We start from the raw sequence: 25397 nt of genomic DNA, 5'->3' as shown, positions 1-25397 counted from the left end.
TTGTGAAATCCAAGTAAAGATTCACGTTTGCCGCAATATTTTATAGTTACTGCACCTCTAATTCTACACATAAATACGAGATAAGTTACTATCAGTCTTATTCTATTTAGTTATTACGTAGTGAAACGATATTATAGTACATTACCCGTTTCACAACTTTTAAATGAATGCTACTAGTCACATTAATCTATAAACCGACCAAATAGGACAAAAGGAATACTTTATGCTCCCAAATAAATGATAGTAAAAGAGTACTATCTACATGAGCTGTTTATGATAATTGTCAAATATACTTGAAAGCTGTCGAACATCCCTTACACACGTAGAATTTATTTTTATTATATTCTATTACAAAAAAAATTATTGCTTTGAATGACGAGACGAGCTTGCCGTTCGCCTGATGGTAAGCGGTACGTCCGCCCATAAACAGTAGAAACACCATCCAACCTTGAATTACAAAGTATTGTTTGGTATTCCGCTAAGCTCGACATCCTGAAAGAAGGGATATTAAGTCTTACGTTGTCCAGTAGTTACACTGGCTACAATGTCCTTTATACCGGAACAGTGATTACACACTGCTGCTTGGCGGCAGAAATTAACATTACGGTGGTACCTACCCAGGCGGACTCTCGCATAGAGAGACTTGCCTTGTAAATGATGACAAACAGTATATTTAAATAACGTTTACCAAATGAACGTGTACATCGAATAATCACGAATGAAAAATCGACAAGATGAAAGACATGATTGATGAGAGTTCAGGAATTGGAAAAAGGTGTGCAAAGCAGAGACATTAACGACTCATATTTGCGGATATATAATAGATTACTAAACGGGAGTCCATAAAATACAAACCAAATGATGTTTGCAAATAAATTCGATTCACCACTTAAAGTATTGATAAGTTAACTGCTAATTGATTACAATAGATACAACATTTTGATAGAAAATTAGTGTCTTATGACACAATTCCTATAACTATAGCTATTTAAATGTAAAGAAAAATTTGGCTTATATGAGCATATTATAACATTAAACTTGAGCCGAATCTTGCAGTATATTATTGGCGGTTGGAAGTCAAATTGATTTTTTGTAATCATAAATTGTGTGTTCATAAATATATTTAACTTTTACTAAGCATCCATGCATTTCGCGTTGGTCACGCCGCCCACTATGATGAAATGAATAATACTGCGTAAACACAACGCGTTAAGATAGGTGTACATTGTATCATGATCAATACAAATAATTTTATAAGTACTATACAAAAATACTGTTGTCGGGTTTGTTTAACCAAAATTCACAGTCTAGGCTCAAGATCGTATCATTTAAAAGGAATGAGGATACCATTTAATGTTTACTAACTAAAAGAAATTGCTACTTCGAATACAAAACAAAAATAAATGGAAAAAACTAAATGAAAAGACCGGTTATACTAATTGACAACCCTGTTTGTATAATTTAGTTGAAAAAAATATCGGACTGAAACAAACGCGGAACAAGAGACATTTTCTTTTTTAGGCCGTGTAAAAGTGTTTTAGTGACAAGACTACTTAAATGTTTAACTGCAGCTATAGGATAAGTTTTAATAGCTTCTTTTTATTTAAACGTCGGCTTTATTTTCTTTGAAATATACTTTATTTTAACTAGTATTTAAATAAGTGCACTTTTTAATTTGAACATCGAATTACTATATTTTTGAGGAAAAAATATTGTCTTTTTCTAGGACAAAAAAAAATCACTGCGAGAACTTCTCTACATCTCATCTTACCAAATTGCTATTGCTAAAAATCACGCAATACCTATTTAAGAAGTTATCATTTCCAATCTTTCACCAAAAATGTCAATAGCCATTATAACCGTACCAATATTCGCTTGTAACATTTATCTTTATAAAAAGCCTCAAGGTTCATAAGGATAAGAATCCGACGTAAAGGTAAGTTTGATATACGCGTTTCGATCAAACTGTCGCCTATCTATAAACAGGACTTATTACAGTCCCCGAGATTTAGATATCCTATTTATCGAACGACTAGACTAGGTTAGGTTTAGTTAAAATGTTTTATAAGTTGGAATTTGTATAGTACAGTCCAGAAATGTATATAACTTGATCACAGACACTTGAAGAATCGTGTATGAGTTGAAGAATTTAAAAAGAGAACATTGAATATAATAAATGTAGAAACGTCATTGATATTTTCGCGTAATTATTATAAAACACACTGCAAAATACAAACCAAACTCAGACCTAGTATTTATAAGTTATATTTATCACCAACGTCACTTCAATTAACGAACACAAGGCCGTCATATGAAAATGTATGACGGGGCATAGCTTTAAACATCGAGAAGCTAAAGTTTGCCGAGAACGTCTCGTCTCCCCCTTTATTTCAATTAAAACTCGCATGGCGTGCACTCCAACATCGCGTTGCCTCATTTAATATATTAGATACTTTAATTAGCACATTAAAGTTTTCGCCGCGACACTAAATACGAACTAAATCCGGAATGGAGTTTCTGAAACGCAATTTATTCACAGTTAAGCTTATAGAAACGACGCAAGCAATTCCAAAATTGGATACAAGTGAATACCGACTGTCTCAGTTTTGAATAATCGTGTTATACATACCCCGCTTGACTAACAAGACTATTCATAGATTCAACACTTTATAAGTCTGCTCCAGGTAGGATCCCGCAGGATAATGGGCTTTCATAACGTGAACTACGAATATAACTGTGACCCATTTTAATACGTAACCGGATCGAAATGAGAACTTGGCCAAAGAGGTTCCATTTTGCAACGGAAACTAGCTGCTTAGGTTTGTCAAATGGATTTGGGAATATAATCTTATTTCATAGATGCTAACGGTGTATTTTGCATGGAAATTGTTTAGAAATAATAACTTACTAAGGCCGCAACAAACGTACCTGAAATAAAAAAATAGTTATTAATGACAAATTATTTAAATGTTGGCAAGTTAGTAATAATAAAAATAGTGTAAGGAATGTGTTAAATTATTCTTCTGCGTAACACTATTTTATAATTATAATATTAAGTGATCATAATCACAAATAAACTTTATGAGACATTTTAACAGTGAAACTTTTTAATGACTCTTTAATGGGACAATTACGGTATGAATTATGAATTTCTTTCTACATATTAAACGTTATTTCACCATATTTATTATATAAATAGACATAATGGTAAAAGAAATTTAAGTGGAAGAGGTTGCGAAGGAAAGCCAGCAGTCACAATGACTGTGCAATATTACATGTGTTCACACGTGACACTTTCCCTCCGGCTTATAAAACAAACCGACATTTTACCCACATTATTTGAACCGCTTAAAATTCTTGTACATTTCACGAATTCCTCTCGTTTTAGACAAGAAAAACTGGTCTTATTATTTAACGACGCGGTCAAAAAGAGCTTAAAACAAACGACTTGTAAATGAGTGAAAATTAATTAGTTTGTTCTCTACAGCTTGTTACGTCAAAAGGAAAAAAAATAATTGGTAGAGGAGCGTAGATTAGATTGATGTTGAGAACCATTAGTAGGTGGCTAATTGTTTCAGGCGTTACACTAGCGCTCGGGAAGCTTATATGAAACGTTTTGCTTTCATTTATCTTTCATTGGCTCTTGATGGATTACCCTATGCATCTGCTACATTTGTTTTCATTTCACTATTGTTCTACGGTGCGATGTATTTCATTCTTACGTTGAATTTATTTAATCTTATTCTATACCACTGTATTTATAAAAACAAAAGGATTTTGATGTAAAATAATAATCGATGGACATTGTGATAAAACTTTTTTTTATATTTTATCGCTTTTTTATATGAAGGCAAAGTCTTCTAAACGTCGGGAGAAATTATAATATAAAAAACCCCGATAAAACCCCGGTAAAATTTCAAAACTCTATATTAAGATTCGTTAACCAATGAACCGGAATAAACGTTAAAATTTCACGCGTATTGGGAAAACCATTAGTTACACAAGTTCATTCGAATATTTAAGATCAGTTGGAAATGTGTTTCAATGTTAAATGTTAAAACACAAATGTATAATAATCATAGTAAAATCTTAAATGTTAAAACACAAACGTATAATAATAATTATTATATTAGCCCATTCATAGGCACGGGCCTCCTACTACTATGAGGGATTAGGCCTTAGTCCACCATGCGGGCCTAGTGTATATTGGAAAACTTCACATAGCCTCAAAATTCTTATAGAGAACTAGTAAGTTATGCAAATTTACTCACGATGTTTTCTTTACCATTAAACAAAGCGATAATTTACAAAGAATACCCATATAACTTTAGAAAAGTCAGAGGTATGTACAATTGGGATTTGAACCTGCGGACATTTCTAAGCTATACTTTGGGCATTATATTATGTAAATATACGATAATAATAATTAAGATATATTTGTGAGAAGGTTATATTAGTAAATTCATACTCGTATACTTTTAAATAGTATTTCAAAAGACTTATAATTAAAAACCTGTGAAGTGTCAAATAAAAGTAAACCTTATGCACTTGATTGTAATAAAATTGTATGTGCCATTAATTTATCCGTGTAACGTAGACTGAGATAGAATGACTGTCACAAACAACCAGGTAGAATCATCTTGGAACCATTAAATGTTCAGTTTCTTTATACTGGACAAAATATAACATAAAGTTACTCATTTACCCGAAATTTTCATTAACTTTATAATTAATTTCAGTTAATTACAATATTTATTAATGGCATTTCATAAATAATATTTTACGTCAAACGAACGCTATACCAAATATTTTTTCATTATCCGCCTTACATTTTAATGTGAATGAATATAGGAATTCTGGAGCAATTTTTTTGTAATTTTTATGAGAATATTTCATAACATTGCCGCCTCTAATATTAGAGAGTGTCGCCTTATAAGAGCGTTAAATTTTTTCACTGTCATTGATGGATGGTGTTCAGCTCTGGCGTTAAAGTAGGACAAAATCTGTTCTTGTATGGAATCTTTATGAGGACAAAGAGGCGATGATTTTATGATAAAATTTTACAATAAAGACACAACAGACTTTTTCAAGAAGCTTTTTTGTCAATTACGTAAAAAATTGCTGTCATTTACGCGTTACTTTTAGTTCATATTGATGTGTGGTCATTCAGTCCAAAATAATATAAAAACGAGGCGACTTTGATAGTAATACTTTTCTTAATTTATCTCAAAAATTTATGATTTTTGGAATGGTCCTCATAGCTTAATTCTCATTTGAATTATTGTGTGACATAATGATAAATTTCTAAATAGTTTAGCAATTTTAAATAGTTGAGTTCAATTTACGGGTTCAAAAGTTTTGTGCGACATTTTATTCGAAAATGTTATATTGTTTACAGTGAATAATCTGTTACACACAACAACTTAGGCACGAAGAAATAAAAATAAACCTAATGAGCTTCCTACCGCCATGAAATAAAGGAATTTACAGCTGAGAACTCAGCACAAAGGCAAGAATTAGCAATTTCGTAATCAGCATCCCAGCTCTGTGCACGTGTAAAATGTAATTACAGGGGAAAACTAAAGAGTTCTTGAGCAAAACGTCACGCGGTGTAAAACTACGGCTACGAGAGCGTATAGACTAAAATGTAGGTGCTTCGACGTGACTTCTCCGGAACGTGGAACAATTTCACAAACTTAGCAGAGGTATATTTTGACGTATAAATTGTAACTTTCTAGTTTGTTTTACGAACAATTTTATGTGTATATATAATAGACCGTATTGTTACTTAGTTAAGATACACAAAATATAGCTTCTTGAAATTCGACAAAGTTATGAACGTGGCCTCCGAATATAGGAGTTTTATTGTGAAGAGTTTTCATATGACTTTCCAAGATGCGTTGCGTGCAATCCGATAATATTCAATAGGGTACTACGCGACTTTGTAAATACTTTACTCGACTTTTACGAATGCCGTGGAATATAATAGTCATATTCTAAAGCCGCAGATAACGGAACTCAACAAAGTTACTATTACAGCCATCATGAACTGAACATTAGATAATATAACATATTATATGATTAGATGATATAACATATTATATAATTAGATAATATAACATATTATACGTTTTTGTTTTGTATCATCAAAAGGACACACGCTTACGCCTTTTATCCTCGAAGTCAGGCAGAGGTGTAACTGATGCACCCTCTTTGCGCCGTGTGTATTCCGTCCCATGATAGGGCGAGCCTATCGCCATATCTGGCATAATTTACAGATTTCTGATACTGGGTAAAAAAACCCAATATCACTTCCCGACAGGGATCGAACCCAAGACCTCAGCACTGCAGTCGTACCGTAATACAACTTCGCCACCGAGGCATTCATCAAATTAAATTCGACAAACCCGGCGTTGTCCGGGATTTTCATCAACTCAAATATTCAAACGCTTTTCAAAAGTCGCACAATTCTGGGACTTCGCGTATTACAAAACTTAATCTGGGAGTTATCTCGAAATTCTAACATTTACAGAGGCACTTGTGCAATTGTTCTAACTGTTAATGTCAGCCTCACGGCACGCCAACTTATCGGGTTATCAATAGATATCCCATAATTGGCCCAAACTAAACTTGATAACTAACTGCCACGATTAGAATGAGAGATATAACTTGCAACTTTGACCGCGTTTGCGACTTATCTCCCTCGTTATTTTATCTTAAGTTATTTAAGAGTGACCTTTGCAAATTCATAATAAAGAAATTATATTGCATTAATATATCTTTGACATTTGTGTTATTATTGCAAGTACATACAAAATGTAGTTTTAATGTTTTATAAATCCTGTTCCATCGCCTGAAACAAAATAACAAATCATTTACTTAATTCACATACTCTATCACAGGCTGTCGTAATTGTGCCAACTGCCGAGCGATAATCGTCTCTCGTCGGTTGACATTCTACTGGACCCCACTCCACTTACCATCAGGTGCAGTGGGGACACTTTACCTTGCACGTCTAAAAAAATACGTTTTGATACGATGATGGTAATTTAGAGACCCGTTCAAGTACACAAACTTGGTAAGAGTAATAGTACTATAAAAAACTTTCATCCTACAATATATCCTTATGTTTATAGCCCTAATATGGCATAGCAAACGAGCATATAGCACGCCAGATGGTAAGCGATAACCATAGCCTTAACTTCAACACTTGCGCCGTGCTCACTATGAATTTCCGTAAAATAAATATGTCGGCAATAACAATAGCTACTAGCTGGAGTAGTTATTAAAGTGGCAGGGAGTTTTCAAGATTTTTTTTTAAATATCTACTTTTATTGATAAGACAGAAAAGTAAGTTTTTAAAAAAATTAAAATAATTGTATAATAATCACGGAAGTGAGATGTGATATGGCACAGGTAGGTTAAATATTACATTGGCAACAAGTACTGCAGGAAGAATGCTGCAATGCCATGAAAAAGGCTATCCCAAACCCATGTGAGTTGAATAGGTGCGAAGAGACAAAAAGTGTTCGTATATACGATCCATCCGAAATACACAATACCAATTTTTATCCACAACTTAATGCTGTCCCAGTTTCTATATGAAATCAGAAACACCTCTTGAAATGAATTTTTATCCGATAAAAAAACAACGCTAATTTAAATACCCTCTACGATTTTAAATCAACGAAAACTGGAGTTTCATATTCCGCACCATCGTGAACAGTTTAATTAAATTTAAAAGCACAAAACGATAAAAAATATTGTGACAGGGCAACATGAAGAAACGTGATGTTACTAAGCTGTGGTAAGACGAGACGAGTTTTCGTGGATCTTTTGGACGTTTTGCCACTTTAGTGACAGTAATATATTGCGTACATTCATATAAATGATATACAAAATATTAAACATAAATACCGCAAGCCCTTTGAAAACATTAGAGAATATCAGAGAGAAAGGAACAATTTAAGTGATATGAAAGCGAAAATTATATCAGAATAATTGTAAATGTATTAAGGCCTTTATGGTGTTCGTTGATATTATAACACTACTTACTATAAAACATGCACATTGCTAGAATTCTGATAGATTAAAAGTACTAAAACTATATTGCAAAATAGGGTTCAGGACAAACTTGCCCATGTAGGTCTGCACTGCTTTATGATAATTAAACATTATACATTCATTTATACGATGATAATATTAAGCACATATATCACATCGGGTCCGAGGAGACAAAAACAAGGCACGAGACCGCGCGGCCACACCAAAATGGAAACATGCGCTTCTCGCTTGTTTTTTGCATCAACGAGCGCTCTGCACCCGGATTCACGGTATGCTGTGCTATTTTAATTAGCTGTGTCAGTGAACCGTTCCGCATTACAACTAGCTGCGAAAATCCCGCCCATTTATTTTATATTAACGGATAATCTAGAAAAAAAAGAACAATGTCGGACGGCGAAGATTGGATCGAGATCAAATAAGCCTTTATCGGTAGTGAGTCCCTTCTTTAACATTCACTCCGTCCCATTCCGTTCAATGTAAGGCTGTTCCGCTCCATCCAATATCGGTAGCGTTCAACTCTGCAAATCCTTTCTGTAAGCCTGTTTTAAAAGAATGAAAACATAGAACTAAGGCTTCATTTAGATGCTGTTTTAAAGCATGCTTAAGCTGATGTAAATAGCACAACAAAATGGAATCATTAGAAGACAATTGTTTGGATCATATTCACCCAGTGATATCTTGGCGTAGGACGCCTCATGAATTCACGTGTAAATATCATAAAAAAATCATCACGAGAATTGCATAACGTAAATGAAATCTAAATAAGAATTACTAAATAGGTTTCGCCGCCCAGTCTCACAATAAATTGCAATCATCGCATTGGCCGTCCACGCAAATAAAATTTCATTCAGGCCGCTGCTAGCTCCAGTTTATAACACTAATCTTGATGATAGTGTTTTATTAAAAGTTTAAAACAGTATAAAACTATTTATCAGTTCGGATTAACCGATCAAATATTTAGTGCCTTTTTCTGACTTAAATTCAGTAGGGTTGGCGTTAATTTTCGCCTGTTGTTGAGGTTCACGGTTTGTAGTTGCCAGTGGACAGTCCAATCTATATTAATATTATAAAGAGGAATAGTTTGTTTGTAGGGGCTAATCTTTGGAACTACAGACCTGTTTCTCAAAATTCTTACACTAATAAAAGGCTAAAGTACTCCTTATTGTTATAGGCTACTTTTATCCCGGAATAACTTTGTATCCCGAAAAAAATGTTGATCCGGGCGAAGCCACGGTAGTATAATTTATCATCAATTCCTTCCATTTCAAAAACAAAGTACATTTCATCATGCTTTCATATAATAAAGCATTTAATGTTTTTTAACTTCCTATGATTACCATAGTCAGTCTGTTCATTACTAAATATTCAACTGTTACATAATTCCAAAGGAATTGACAGATGTATCCCTCTTTTTCATTCTACGTTTTATAAAACCTTTCGCTTTCGAGGTAGATAAGCTTTATTAAAGAACTAGCAAGAGAATCCAGATATTTCAATAAAGTGAGATTAAAGGAAATTGAGATCACTTTTTAATACCAAATGCGAAATTACTACATTTTTTATTTATGATCTAATCTGTCGAGAAACAATAAAACTTAAGCCACGTTAGTGGTATATGTCGACATGTAACTTTTTCTTTTATGAAAAGCGTTTTCGTATTATTATTTAAATATACCTAAGAATCAACCCAAAAATCGTAATTAAAAGTATGATCTGATAACAAAAAAGTAGTTTTTGATTTCTTTTGTGTGAAAAAATAATCAAAAAATTTGTCACAACTATCAATTATAATAATAAACTAAAAACACTGCGCATGTCTTAGAAAAACCTTTATATCCTAAAGTTATACGAGTACTATAATGTTAGGTTAGAAAATGTAATTTTCACACAACTGTATTCTGCTATAGTTACATAACGGATATAATATTTTTGAAAATCGAAACAAATAATATATAACACGATTATATAGCAAATAATGATATTATATATCAAGGCTTATGAGCGTGCAATACTTCATTGCAATCTATTCAGCAGTAAGATTATTAGAATAGGAAATAATACCCACGTAGTAAGCACAGCAAGTTATTTTTGTTGATATAAGTAATTAATGTATAAACAGGTGCGAAAATTGCGCTTGCTTTGCAAAAATACCAGAATAAGCCAGTTTTAAGCATCACGTTCCTCGCCTAGAACGTCACAGTTCTGAAATGTGACGGCAGTGCCAAGTACCAAGTTAATGTACTAAAATGTATTCGTGCTGTAGGAAATTAAATTTCGTCCTTATTTTCTACCAGATAAGAGTTTATATGTTGTAACAAAATAACTAATTTTGAAACACCTACACGCTTACTTGTCGTGTCTGCAACACAGGAAGTCGGTATCAATTTTACCTGTTTAAAGTGATAGGATTGACGAAATTTCAAAGCATTTCGGTAAACGAGATGGTTGGAGACAAAGGCTTCGTTGTTTTAATGCACCAAATTACTATAGACAACATGTAGTGCCCTCTGGAACATTCTTAAAATAATATTTAAATAATTACACTGCTGTGTAAACAATGTAGAAATAGGTAAATTAACACAAAATATACTTAGTATCAAATACAAAATTGGTGTAATCAGTCTGAACCATAATCGCACCTTATCAAATACGAGTATTAATACGTAAAGAGAAAATATTGTTCCCCTTTTTGGCGGAATGTGAGGTTTGGCATGTTTAAGATTCACATAAAGTATAGATAATAGTATCAACCCCATTATTATAAACTGTCCCACTGCTGAGTACGTATCTCCTCTACTATTAAGAGGGATTAGGTCTTAGTCCGTCACGCTCAAAATTCATATAGAGTACTTCGCAGATATGCAACTTTTCTCACGATGTTTTCCTTCACCGTTATAATATAGTAGAATAGTCACCCATAGAATAGTGCAAACAAATTGAATTTATGCATAATATGTGTTTACAAATATATTTTCGACGAGCGAATTTCGACCAATGGAAGACCACAAATAAATGTACCCAAAATATATTGTTCTAAATTTAACTCCAACAAACATGTTAAACAAGTCATAACTTATATAATTGGAATGGTCTGCAGCATGTCATTCATCGGCCCATTTTCCAGTAACTGCAGGGCGTCGTTTCAGTCACTTGGCTCAGTTCCATTCAGGAAGTATCAAATTCCGGCCCATGTTCCTCGTGTGTTGCGCGCCACGCCAGCCAATTTCCTCGCCATCGATGCCTTCGCAAGAAATTACCGCTCGATATTTTCAGCCTACTTTAGTTTTCCTACACTGTTTTGATTTGAATTGTCGTATGAGCAATTTACTTCCCTATATTGTGAACAAATGTGAGGTCTAATATACTCAGAAGAATGTTTAATAATCCCGTTTCTTGTTAGCATTACATCTTACTAATATTAATGAAAATGTCTGTCAAAATGTTTATTCTCAAAGTAAGAGCAGTAACTGCTGAACGGATTTGAATAAAAATTGGCATATACACACTGTCCCGGATTAACATATACTTTTTATTCCGGTAATTTGTTCCTGTAGATGGCGCTAGCGTCGGACTGATAGCACTAAGAATCGCTACGTGATTTAGGGAATTGACAACATTTCAAAATGTAAACATGCCTAAAACAAAAATACCGTTTCATAATTTTTCCACTCTGAGTTCGATTATGAATTTTTTATATTTTTTTAATACTTAATTTCGAAGAAAAAAATTAAAAACCGAAAAATGCTTGATGACGTCACATGTACGGTTGAATGAAATAGTTCCTCGGTCCACCTTACTATTTATTTTAAATAACTAAGACACCGTCATTTGTCAACGTCAAATGTCAATATTACAATAGATACGTCACAACTGTTACTTTCAAAGAGAGAGAGAGAAACAAAAAAACTGTCACTTCACTTCTTTTTTACTGCAAAGCAAAGGTCATTGCGTTTTGAGCCGTATATTTGACGTCATTTGGTGCTTACGTCGTTTTAGAATAAAACAAAATTCAAAGTGAAAATCATGAATGAAAATATCTGAATTTCGAAAAAAGAAAAAATATGGGTCTCATAATTTTAGATCTAGTTTCATAAAATATTGGGTATGTTGAAAAAATGAAATGTTGTCAATTGTGTAGCAGGAAAGGCAATTCACGCGGGCGTAGCCGCGAGCATCAATTAGCCTTCTATAAAACTCACAATAAAGCTTTCATTTCTGATTTTCACTATCAATTATATTTTTCAATAATTAACAAAAAGGCAATAAAATAATGAAAATTTACAAATACAATTTCAACCTTTAACGTTTTACATAAATTAATCGATTATAATGATTATGCAAAATACATCTTGCATATAAAGCGGTGCATTATGTAATTTTAAACGCGCCCCATATTTTCATACATGGTATCTTTCGCAAACCGCTCAGACCGCACGAAGCTGTAGGATAATGAAGACAAAATTCACACCCATTTTAAACGAAACAGGCATGTAGTCAGACTTTGGATTTTAGCAAATGAAACATTTCAATAGCCTCGCCCCGTTCTTGGTAAATAAAGACTTCTGCTTGCCAAGACACGTATATTTGCTGCATTTTTTATGTACTCAACGGTGCTACGAAAGCAGCTTTTTACCGCAATGCTAATGACGTCAAATGTATTTAATTTATAAAAGGGTAAAGAAAGTTACTTTTGTGAGCCAATTCATAACGTTATGTTTAGATTATTTAACAAAAAATTATCAATACGGTATTGGCTTTGGAGATTCTTCCCGTTTTAAATCTCAAATAGGTTAACTTCGGAGGAGGCCTATGTTCAGCAGTGGACATCCTGCGGCTGATGATGAAACTTATTCGACGAATTTCAACATATATTATTTTATATACGTTTTTAATAATAATCAAATCACAAAATAATATGGCATTCATTTTTGGTTGTATCATAAACTACACACTGTAAACAAACTGTTATAGATGCTTCTTTGAATAGTTTATCAGACATTGGTGATTAGACGATACTATGTTCGTTAGGTAAAAAGTAATCCTATAATTTTTACAATAAAACGTTATATGGAATTGGAATATTAATTAAGAAATGTAATTCGCAATATTTCTTGAACTTAAAAGAATTCCAGTGTTAAGTTCTCGGAGTGTTTATTGCGCGCCTGCACGTATGTGCGTCCAACTTTCTCCCTGATGTCTTAAAATGAGAATAGCGCATGGTGACGCGAGGCAAAGTTTCTCAAGCAGTTGAAGTATTTTAATCCATCGCTACGAAATTATTTATGTGCGCGGAATTTGTTCGAAAAGTTTGTGTTTTACCTGAAAATTATACACCTTAAAATAAATATTTTTACACATTTTGCGATAAATTCATTTCTTGGCTTATATTACGTTAGTAGAAAGTATACAAAAACTTTGGCTACTTCAGAACCTATGCAACCAGTGTAGCTTTTTCTAATATCTGACCAGCGTGTTGGACCACAATAGCCTTCTATATATAGCGTGAAAGGAAATGTGAGTCATGGTTCCAAGATTTGCGAAGGCTAATCACGTCGTGACATGTCAAGCGTTCTCTCAAAACACTTAAAATGTAAAACAAGGATTGATATATACTTCAAATCCTTAGAATATTGAAGGTATATTACACCGTTTTTTACTCAATAAAACTTTAGACAAAACTATATAAAAACAAAACGTTCACCTCAATAAGATTAATTTCCGACGTATTAAAACAAATAATATTATTGCTATCTTTGAAAACAGTACAGTAAACAAGACAGCTCTCAGTCACACAATATCCAATTTAGCGCAGTCTAGGTGTAGAATGAAACAACAGTCCCGTGTGGAGATCAGTGTTTTTAATAGCATGTTCACAAAACAAAGGTGGTCACGTAGATCAGCGGCTAATTGGACGACTTCCAGGTAAAAACAGGTGAATGAGTTAGCTTTGTATTGTGTTCATAAAAAGATATAGTCTAAAATAATATAGGATAGAGCAGATTGATGTGCCAGTGAGTACTTTCAACATAACTATATTTAGTTAGTTCATTTTCACAACCAAATTAATCTAGCAATTACAGAGAACAATACAGTTTAATTTATATTACTGTGTGTTTGCTTATACTCAGCCGCAGCTACATTCAATATAATATGTTCTAATCATAGATAATCCAGTCTCATCAAACATACAGTAAATAACATTGGTACATTTGCAAATATAATATACGAGTTCCTGTCGAGTCTCGGTAATATCCCACATGTGCTAACAACTGCAGTAATTAACAAACTAGATGAGAACACTCAGTGCAATTTTAGAACGACATCGCAAAGCAGATTAAAAAGGCTTTACATTCCTATACCGCAAATATTTTACGACATTTCAATTACGCTTTGTCGAAACAGAGGAAAGTTTCATGACGGAAAATGAAATGTTAATTAGCTGTCCCGAAGTTGGGCTCAAACAAAAAATATATGAAATGGAAATAACAAAAAGAGTGGCGGATATTAATAAGAAAGGAGCAAACCTTTTTGTATCCGGCGAGTCGAAGTGCTCTCTGCAGCCGCGCGGCGCGCGTCGTCGACAGGTACACTATAGGCACCGCTTCACCCGCTTCTAACTCGATGTCGAAGTCGTTAACTGCCTCACAAAACTTATAATCCTTAAACTTTTTTGCCTCACTCTTCATTAGTTCCTGACTGTCGCCGTCGTCACTTATCTCATCTTTTAAAACTTCGCTTGGCGGAATGAAAAGGGGATTCTCGTAACAACGATTAAGAAGTTCAGCAGTCTCGTTCTTGTCGTCACAAATCGGCTTTTTCATGTCATCCGATTCGACTTCGCTGTCTGGATAAGTTATTAGATAATTGTCATTCACGGGATATAGCCCCTCTTCGCTGAGATCTTCTATTACTACCGACGGTGTTCTGTGTCCCGAAGATGTTGAATATACACTTTGTATTAGTTCACTGTTTAACTGAGGAGTACGGAACTCCATGTTTATCACGGTTCAAATCTGAATAGTTTTATTTACGATACAACTGGCTTCAATAATATTATACTGTTTCACGGTTAAAGCGATGGAAAAATAACAATATTCGCCAGATAACGAGTGGGCGTACTGGTATTAAATTACACAAAGCAATATGTTACAGATTAAACTGCAGGAAAAAAATATCTTCGTAATAATCTCGCGGCGCTCGCTTCTTATTTTGTTGCTGTAGTTTGTCTACACATTATTTTGAGAACCATGCCGACCCTTCAGGTTGTAATATCTACGCACCATAACTCATAACATTAGATGACAAAATGTAATGTTTATATTTTGCTTGATGTTTTTTCATTTCTCACCGATGGCAGTGAGACAGGACGTGGTAATGTTTTGACGTTTTTAAAAACCTGGGTATCAAAATTTCACCGGCCCTCGGCCGAAGGGCAGGTGTTGAAACACGAGGTGATAAGGGTCACAGAGGGAGCGAATCGCGTTGCCTCTTCCCTCTAATTGCCTAAATTCAGTCTCACTTCACCGACCTCACTCATGCCATTTTTAAAAAACCGTTGTTAGTTACATTGTTTTTTGTCATAAAAATAATGACAATGGCGTTAAAATTAAATGTAAATAGCTTTGCTTGCTGAACTGGGACTGAGTTGGTCTGCGAAATTTTCATTAATATTAAATTAGAAAAAGTTTACTTCGCTTTAAATTGTCATTTTCTCTTATAACTAAAATACCATTTCGTTCACCTGTATTGTAGCTATAAATGGATGTACCTACTGTTTTTGATATCTATTATAATTTGTTGGGCATTATGAGCTCAGTAGTAGTTGTTATTGTTGAGAAAAATCCTGGCATTAATTTAGTTTTTTCATGTTATATTTTAAATATTTTTACTATTGTAGAACAAGATTAATGTTTCTCACGTAAATTACCAAACTTTACTATTGTTTTTATTGCGGTACAAATGTACGATATAAACCTGGTCTGTTTTATCTCCTTTTTAATTTACTTAACGTCGTGATAAATATTGGATTGTATAATATATGGACTATTCTGATGTTCAAATATGTTCTATTTGCTAACACCATTCTGACACGTGATAATTCTGAAGAGGCCTGAAATAAATCAGACGACGGCCAGACTAAACGCAAAAGGTAAATGTCATGCAACAAAAATTATGCGCTGCGGTGTCATCGCACTCTGATGCATGTTTAATTAACAATCTATTTATGTACATAACATGAAAGTGCGAATGCGTGGTCTACTGTGTGTCTAGCCTTTCGAGCCCTTCGATAGTTTCTAAACGCGCATCATTCATCTTGCAATATATGATGGGGAGACGTGATGGAAGCCAGCTTTTCTAAATTCGTCGAAGTTTTGAATTATATTTAAGAACTTGATTTTAGTAACCATTTTAATATTAATAACTCATTTTTGATAAAATGTATGCGCTAGTACAGAGGATTCAACATACCAGTGGATATTTTAACGCATTAACAGAGTGCCATGTGGCGCGTATGAACTGACATGACGGCCATTTGTTTTGTAAACATCGACGTATTCCATTCAACAACTTTGACCATTGTTATGAACCGTGTGTACAATTTCATATGATGCTAACGAATCTCACAAATGTTTGGCTGAAATAAATGTCACATATATGATGACCTCTATATTATTTTTATATCGTCTTACTGAGTCATAAACGCTTATTTTTCCATTATAATTTATATTTCTCTTCATAAATATGTCCCAATAAAATTGTAAAAGTATTATAATATAAACGAACATTATGAACACGCAGTGACTCATCTCTTAGGCGACTTCTGAATGGGAGAATATTTAAAATCCATTAGCTGGCTCTCACGAAAGATGCCAATATAAACATCAACGCAAAGTAAACAATGATCTCAAAATAATGTGAATCAATAGATCGACTATATACTATATTTAACACAAAATAAACCTGTTTATCTAGTTGTTATTAAAATTTAATATTTTTCCCGAATTATTTCAAATTAATGAAATCTCAGTTTTATTTACTAGTCATTAAACCACATTCACAACACATACAAGTCAAGTCACTACTTCACATATATAAGTTAACCAGGCACAATATCCACTCCAAATGTATGTTATGAGATGCGTTTTGTAAATGGAGCGCAGACGCCGGCGCACGCGACGCGCTCCGACTGGACTGAACGACTAAATTTGAAATGAAGTGGGTTTAATAACATTGCGTATATTTTCCCGTTTTCACTCGGCGACATCCGCGCTGATTCATACATGCGTGCTTTTTTGCGACTTCCAATGAAAGATTTTCTTGGCGCCAGTCGCGGTTACAATATTTTCCAGTTGTAGTAAATATATAAGAGTATTTTTAATCGTATAATACACAGATATAATCATGTCGAAATTATAAATTTATGTTCGTATAAGGAAGAAAAAGTTTAAATAATTCGTATACTTGTATTGTAAAAATTATAAACACATAACAAAATGTAACACTAGATAAATTAAATTATATAGACAAACTTATAAGTTATGGGTGAATCGTAACTCTTAATTTTATATTGACTACACAATACCTACCATTACATTCAATATAGGTCATTAGACTTATGGACGCATCAAACCGTCATATCTCATAATTGATGTTGTCGAATTGTCGACTGGCTTTGCGACTCCGATAGCGCTGAGGTCTCGGGTTCAATCTTCGGGTCAGGCAGTGATTTTCTACTAAGTACTTATCAGTCAAGACTCTGGAATTTGTGGCCGATATGACGATAAGCTAACCCCCTATCATACGTAATCACACGGCGAGAACTGAGTGCACCAGTTGTGCCTCTGTCTACCCCTACGAGGATTAAAGGCGTGAGTGAGTGTGCGCGTGTGTGAGCGCACGCCTGAGTGTACCTGTGTGTTTTCGAATATCTTTTAGTCCTATTTAGTTCCACTTGTGTACTAGCATTACCGACATTTGATAGTAGCTCACAAATACTGGGCAACGTTTTAGAAACGAACGGACATGATGTTAATGACAATTATTTCTCATTATACTAATAACTGCGGCAAAAGGCCTTCACCTAGTATTTCGACATGACACGCTGAATCAACTAAAGCGTTCATTTATCGTATGAAAAATAAATAATTGCGGTATTCTATATTCGATACGAATAATTATTTGTTTATCTGATGTTACTATCAATTCTTCTCAATTTAATAGGTACGAAAACATGCAAGGACATCTAGAAATTAACATGAATCTATAATTAATAAGTGATAGTACGAGACATAGTAATACAACACTTTGGGACATAATATTTACAAACAATAATAGACCACTTACTGACCAATTAAATGTTATCACTGATACAAGGCGTTGTAATTTTTTAAAAAAAAGTATTCCATTCAACCTTGCTTTTATTATTGTTTATAAAACCCCACAAAGAGAGGATGTAAAAAATAGCGAGCAAAATAAATTTTATTAGCTAGTGTAACCGCGACCTTGTCTGGCCGGTGTCCGGGCGCGTCGCCGCCTTGACTCTATGCCAACATCTGCACCAATGAAAACACACCCACTGCGCTCATTACACTTCAATTTCATGAAAATATATTCGCGTTAATGGACTTGTAAGTTCCATATCTCTAATGTATAGAGATATGGAACGAATATAAGGTCACGCTATATGGGATGATATAAGCAAAGATGGAAGTAGCAGTCAGTTCGCTGCACTCATTTCCATCCTAAGTCATGGTAGAGGCAATTTACATAAGGCTCAATTTTCAGTATGAGTAAACTCATGTCTCGAGTTTTTCAATCAGCACTGATGGTAGATATGCGAGAGGTTACCTCGGTAGGTAACACCGCAATGTCTATTTCTACCGCCAAGCAACAGTGTACATGCACAAGTGTGTTCTAGTTTGAAGGATATTGTAGCCAGCGTAATCATTGGACATTATGAGACTTAACATGTTATGTCTCGGGGTGATGAGCGCAGTGGAGTGCCAAACAGATTTGTAATGCAAATTCTGTTTTGTGTTACTGATGTTTATGCACGACCGTATTGGTTACCACCAGGCGAGCGGCATGCTTGTCTCGTCATTCACTGCAATAAAAAAGTGGCCAAATACTGGTAATCTAGCTTAGGAATCGATCATACTACTTCAATTTCTTCCCTATTACTAGACTAACAAAACAGTATAGACCAACATTGGGTACAAAGTAGCAAAATAAATTCTATATGTGAAATAATTTGTGCTCATCAAAGTACGTACGCAGGCACTACGATCGCAAATATTACTTTGGACTGACCCGCGCAAAACTTGCATAATCTAAAAAAATGTACAATAGAAAAGAGGATTACTAGCCGGCCTTTGAAGGAAATCCACAACCGAACCCACATTCGTGCTGAACAAAAAATGTAGACAAAAATGCTACGTACCTACACATTTTCATCAGAGGTGAATAAAAATGAACATTCATACCGAGTCAAGCGGCTGGAGTCACTGTAAGCTAAAATACATCATACTAACAATGCTAAAGGAAACACAACATAAATTACAAGTGTGAAACTACATAGAGATTATTCGCTCCATTCATCTCTCATAATAAAACGTAGCTGCGTTTGATAAATGGCTTTAATATAAAGAACAAAGCTACTGTAATGAATATTAGATTAACGAAATTAATACAAAGGCGACACCGAAATTGGATAATCAACCTTGATCTAAATAGTCCCTTGATTCGATGAGACGTGGCGAGTCGCGGGTGCCACACAATATTAGTGAATGGATCGAAGACTTGTTACGGATAAAATCGATTATAAACAAACTTGAACTAGAATTTTAGCGTAGCCTCGAACAATATTTATTTAAATCGTTTTTACGTATAAGAAACAAACAAAACGGTATTATATAAAGTTTATAATGCGGTCAGACAGGCAATTGAATGCCGTTACACGATTTAAAAAATATCTGTTGACTTTATACTCTATTGACTATATTTATCCGGTGAACGGAATTAGATGAAATTTGACAGCTGATAGACAATGTCCTATGCTTTCATTCCCGTAAAAAGATCATCTTTATCAAGAAAATTCTTTAATTATACCTGAGTATAATATGCACACAGCTCCTAAGCTTCAATAAGTTTCGATCTCAACGAATACTGTGATTACTGTGTAGATATTTGTTTCGTCGCTAATACAAAAGTAAGGTTTGTTTTCTTACCGCCCAGTGCAAATGTTTACTGTGACAACGTCGGATTTCTCCACAGGACCGGTTTGTATAGACAGACAGGTGGTAACTATGTATAGTTTAGGCAAATTCACGTATAATTAAATGTAAATTTATTAAAACAACGTACAAAAACCACTACAAACTAAAAAACAAAAATTAAAACGACTGCAAAAACAATCACGTACTAATTTTAAAAATAGTACCTAAAATATTAAATATTTTACATGCATAATTTAGCAAGTGTCCAAGCGATTATTTAATGATTATTCAGCGATATTTACTTGCAGTTTTATTTTCGTTTTATCTAAAGTTTGTTGACCGCAGTACACATGTGCACGAGAGATTGTACAACGTATATCCAGTGGTGGATTAAAATGATATATCGCTTTCTAGCGTGATGTAATATTTGTTTTTAAGCACTAGAGATATTACTAGTGTTATTTTGTACATAAATTCAATACATGTTTGCTCGTTTAGGCATCTTATGTTAACTGTCATATTATTTAAAAAAATAATTAAATACTTACCTTTGAGTATATTATGGCAATTAGTACCAACAAGAGACATTCTTATTTTTGTACATACCAATAATGTTAGAATTATTACATCCGCCTAATTTTATCTAAACACTTGTTATCGACACATTAAGCAACTATTCTGATCTTTAAAATCATAAAAAAATATAAAATCAATTTTCACTCGAACGTCCATACTATATTATATTCCTCGAATCATTTGCAAAACTAATTTCCTTAGGTTCCCACTTCCTCTTAACCATTAAAATGTAACCAACACCGGCGTAACTCATACGGGACTCGGGAGATAATTAGCGAACGTGCAAACCCTATCTGGGATATACAATAATTCCCATTAATGAAATCCCTATTTTACCTGTATCCCTAGTGTAGATAGATCAGTACCACAATGGGAAATGCCAGGTGAATGTAAACCCATCCAATGTAATTAGAACGTGCAGCTCTTTGGCACCAATGTGATTGTTAACTAAAGTAAATGTAGTTGTTACTTGATCAGCTCCAACGTTCGCCAATACGTGTTTTCGTACAGTTCAATGTGTAATTTGAATATGTCTTGCAATTTAAATATTTATTCAAGCGTTTTCGTTAAGTTTTTAGTATCTGTGCTAATAATGTTGGTGCCACGTTTACTTTAACTATCTATTCTTATATACTTATGAGACTGTCCATTGATCCCTAACAATAATTTTAAAAAGGTCGGTTGAAATAATGTTAATGGAACATTCTCAATATTTTAAAATTATATAAAAGTATAATTGCATGATGTTTATTCAAATAGCATTATGTTTTGTAAATTATTTTAATTTAAGAACATACATACACATCCACAACAACAATAAACGTAAGCATAGAAACTATACGTATCAACCTCCCATGATTACCACAATAGCACATCCGAGACGGAAACCAACGATATTGGGGACAATCAAAACTTTGATACACAGTACACGATCGCGCAAACTAAAGATTTCTTTTGTGATACAAGCAACAAAATCTTGCTTTTATTTCAGATGGCAATCGCAAACCTCTCCACATAAATTGACTTGAACTACGAGAGAAAGAAAGCTTTCCACATCGCATCCAGTATTTTCCTTATTGTACACCTTCATTTAGCGGCTCTTGAGCAGATTAAACGCCGAGATCAATTGCGGCTGTGTCGCATTTCATTCTCAGTTTATTGTACGTGTTGATTTTAATTATGTTAAAGCAGCCAACATACATAAACAAATGGAAGTATTGGTTTTGGTGTGCCAACTATGGTCGTACCAAACACAAGCAATGATAACGGAAATTTCTAAAACTAAAGAAAAACAAACACATATCACGCCTGTATCGCAGAAGGGGTAGACAGAGTGGCAACCAGGGAACCAGCGTTTCGTTTGTATGTTCCGCCTCATGAAGTGTTAGGGCGCAAAGCTATTGTCATACAATACAAATTCCAGACTCTGGACTGTTAGAGCAGAAAATGCCAATATCGGGGAAGTCCTCGAACTGGGGTTACAACCTGGAGCCTTAAACTGTTGTCGTACCGCATGCAATACAACTAGGCCACCGAGACAGTACAAGTCTGGAACTAACATAGGTACCTAAATATTTTGCTTTTATAGTTCTTAAGGTTTAACGTTAAAGTTGCTTTAAAACGAAATTAATTACGTTAACTTTAGTAATTTATGAAAAACGTAGGAATTAGTATAATCTGACGCTAATCAGACCAGTCGGTATCATTAAGCAGTAGCTAACTACTGCTACAGTATCAAAGTAGCCACGAAATGCTAAAATCGCGTGCGTGGGCCAATCAAATTAATTTGAATGCCATCCCATCAGTTTCCAGACAGTAGCCATTAGAAATTAGGTTGGCTCGCCAAATACGTAATATCCTGCCTGTACACGCGAACCCGACACCGCACGCACTTCTCGGCTTTCGCACGGTCACAGTTTATTTTGGCTCACGAAATCTCTCGCCAAATTTCGAGAGAAAGCCATTTTTATTGCCAAAAGTATGTAGCTGTTCATTTAAATCGATGTGAATGTGTCTTGTGCATTTATCTGGCACACAGCGACAAAAGATTGTAGACATAACGAAATAAATTTTAAACTGGCTGAAATTTAAAAATAAATACCATATTTTGTAGGAATTAAATATTTGTACAGTAATGACAAATCTGCCGATGTATTAAAGTCCGTTAATGGTGCAAAATGTTCTAATGATTGTGTTAACAACACTTGAAACGTGAATCAATAAACCTCTCATCTCAGGTTTCTATCATCAATCATACGTGAGCGGGTTCTTAAACTTGACAAAAAGTGACGTCACACAGTCGTGTACATATTTATGAAGCATCCAAGTGATCTGGTATTGATGGCCCGCCCCATTCATCAGTCAGAAAAGCTGTCGGACCTCACAAAAACCCGTTGCCGAGAGATTTTTCTTAGTGAACGTTAGTGGCAATCTTGAAGAAATTTGCCCGAATTAAAATAATTTCAAACAGGAACGCCTTTATGGCAAAAATGTGTTGTAGCACGAATTTCTAATATTGTTATGTTAACAGTTTAAAGTTATTACGGAGTTTGTTTGTAGCCTTTTGCCACATTAATGTAATTTATATCACAAATGCCATAATAAAATTACGCGATGAGTTACTTTATGAATAACTTCAGCGGGATTTATATCAAGAACTTATGTTTAATCCTAGAAGTTATTCCTTGAGATTAGAATAATGCTTAACCTCGTAATTATTAAAAGAAAAAAGTATATAGTGGTGGAGTAAATTGCTAACTTTAAATCTATTCAAATTATTATTGGAAATCTCATCGCTCACAATAAACTTTTCGAACAACGTAGTAGGTATTGGGATCATGTTTGGTATGGTTTCTTCGTAGCTGTATTATTTTTCGTTAAATGAAAACTAGATTTATAATAAAGACGTAATTTACTTTTCATCTGCATTAACACTCTAATGGATTGTTTTGTTTAAGGCCATAACATCAATAACAGAGACCATTTCAACAAGACATGTCACCAAGCAACACCCACTTAAGGCGGCGCGGCGCGCCGTAGTAAATAAAACAATGAATCACGAAATACTTCAATTTTCTCGAATTATTTCATATAACAGTTACTTCATTGACAGTAACGGTCGAAATTATTTTTACTTTTGTAAAAATTATGACGTTTTTGTTGTGGCAACGCTTTGGCTTTGTCCTTAAATAACGATTATGTTCAGGCAATTCTTATGTCTATTAATTCAGCCTTTAACTTTACTTTTACAGTTTAAAGAAACTAGCGGTTATTGATAAAGTCTCCAACGTATGCACTCAGGGTACAGCCGGTGTCACTGAATCCGTTATGATTATCATTTCGACCTACGCTCACACAATTTCCGAATTCTTTTAAAGCGTATTTATTGGTGTTCATATTGCGTTTTTACTGTATCCGAGGCCGTTCTAAGCGATATAAAATACATCGAAATTCCTTAGTTCCATTCAAGTTTTGTTTAAACCTATTTGCATAGAATAATTGATATATTACGGTAAAATACCAATGCTACATGACACTATAAACTCATTGTCCGATTCAATATTTTTAAGAGACAACTCACACCCTAACCTTTTTTTTTTCACGGCCATAAAACACATTGTCGCTACCACCACTTGGGGGGTGAGTGGAATAGTTATGTTGGTTTCACTAGTCTTACGCCCCAATGTCACTCGAGAGTATAGTATCATCCGAGCGAGCATTGGATCGAGTCCCTAATTCCCACCCTAGCGGCAAGCAACCAAAACCCGCAGTGGCCTTCTTCAGTGCATTTTGAACGGCTCCGGGGCATAACTCACACCCAATTCTAGTGTCTATAAAATACGGATAGAAGCATGAAACTTTTCCCAATAGTTAATTCTGTAATACAGTTTAGCACATATAAATATTTTTTGAAAACCACTAACAAGGTTCAATCACACAATCCTCCACTCCTATAAAACAATACATAACAATAGTATAAAATCCGACATATTAGTGCATTGAGCGTTAATCCCATGCGTATTGCATCATTCTATTTCACAATGGGATACTTGTTTGAAAACGAAACATACAGGGAATTTTTTAAAGCCCGTAGGCTTCGGTCGGGGCGGCTACTAACGCATGTCAATCAATGTTATATGGATAAAGCCCAGCAGGTAAATATTGTATGGCGCGATATACATTGGCTATTTAAATTTTGGATGCTACGAAATTGGATTTGTTTTGGGTGTGTACTATGTATACGAAATACGAATTCTGTTAATCCCAGCATATTAACATTAACTAAATCCCAAATTGCTCCGAATTTGGAGTAAGAGATGACGTATACATACATAATGTTTTGTCGGAGTATGGCTGGAGTGGACCTCATAATTCAATGTGAGCAGTATAAATAGTTTTTGCCGGTTCCTGTTCCGGAAGGGGCTAGGGCTGTATTAAAAAAAATATTTTTATATCATGAAAAGTGAGTAGGCACCGGTAAGAACGGACATAGGGAACGACGTAATCGTGAAATAATGAATAAGCTCTTTAAATAAAGTTAAA

At 34.3% G+C, this 25397-nt stretch overlaps 1 protein-coding gene across 5 annotated transcripts in view; it reads right to left on the bottom strand.

The window, feature by feature from the left end:
* Nucleotides 1-25397, bottom strand: part of LOC115442957 (apoptosis-stimulating of p53 protein 2) — a 228154-nt gene that overhangs the window by 104537 nt on the left and 98220 nt on the right. Inside the window, exons 1-2 of one of the 5 annotated variants that reach the window (XM_030168220.2) lie at nt 17026-17256; nt 14589-15336 (exon numbers count right to left, since the gene is read on the bottom strand). The exons of 2 other annotated variants lie outside the window; for them this stretch is intronic. In XM_030168220.2, coding sequence (XP_030024080.2) covers nt 14589-15059 — 471 coding nt within the window. In that variant the 5' untranslated portion in view covers nt 15060-15336; nt 17026-17256. Of the gene's footprint in view, nt 1-14588; nt 15337-17025; nt 17257-25397 lie in introns of those variants that run through there. 2 more of the 5 variants (XM_030168229.2, XM_030168235.2) reach the window with 2 other exon arrangements.

Source organism: Manduca sexta, chromosome 11 (genome assembly GCF_014839805.1).
Source record: "Manduca sexta isolate Smith_Timp_Sample1 chromosome 11, JHU_Msex_v1.0, whole genome shotgun sequence".
NCBI lineage: Eukaryota > Metazoa > Arthropoda > Insecta > Lepidoptera > Sphingidae > Manduca > Manduca sexta.
This window is presented reverse-complemented; position numbering and strand designations above follow the sequence as displayed.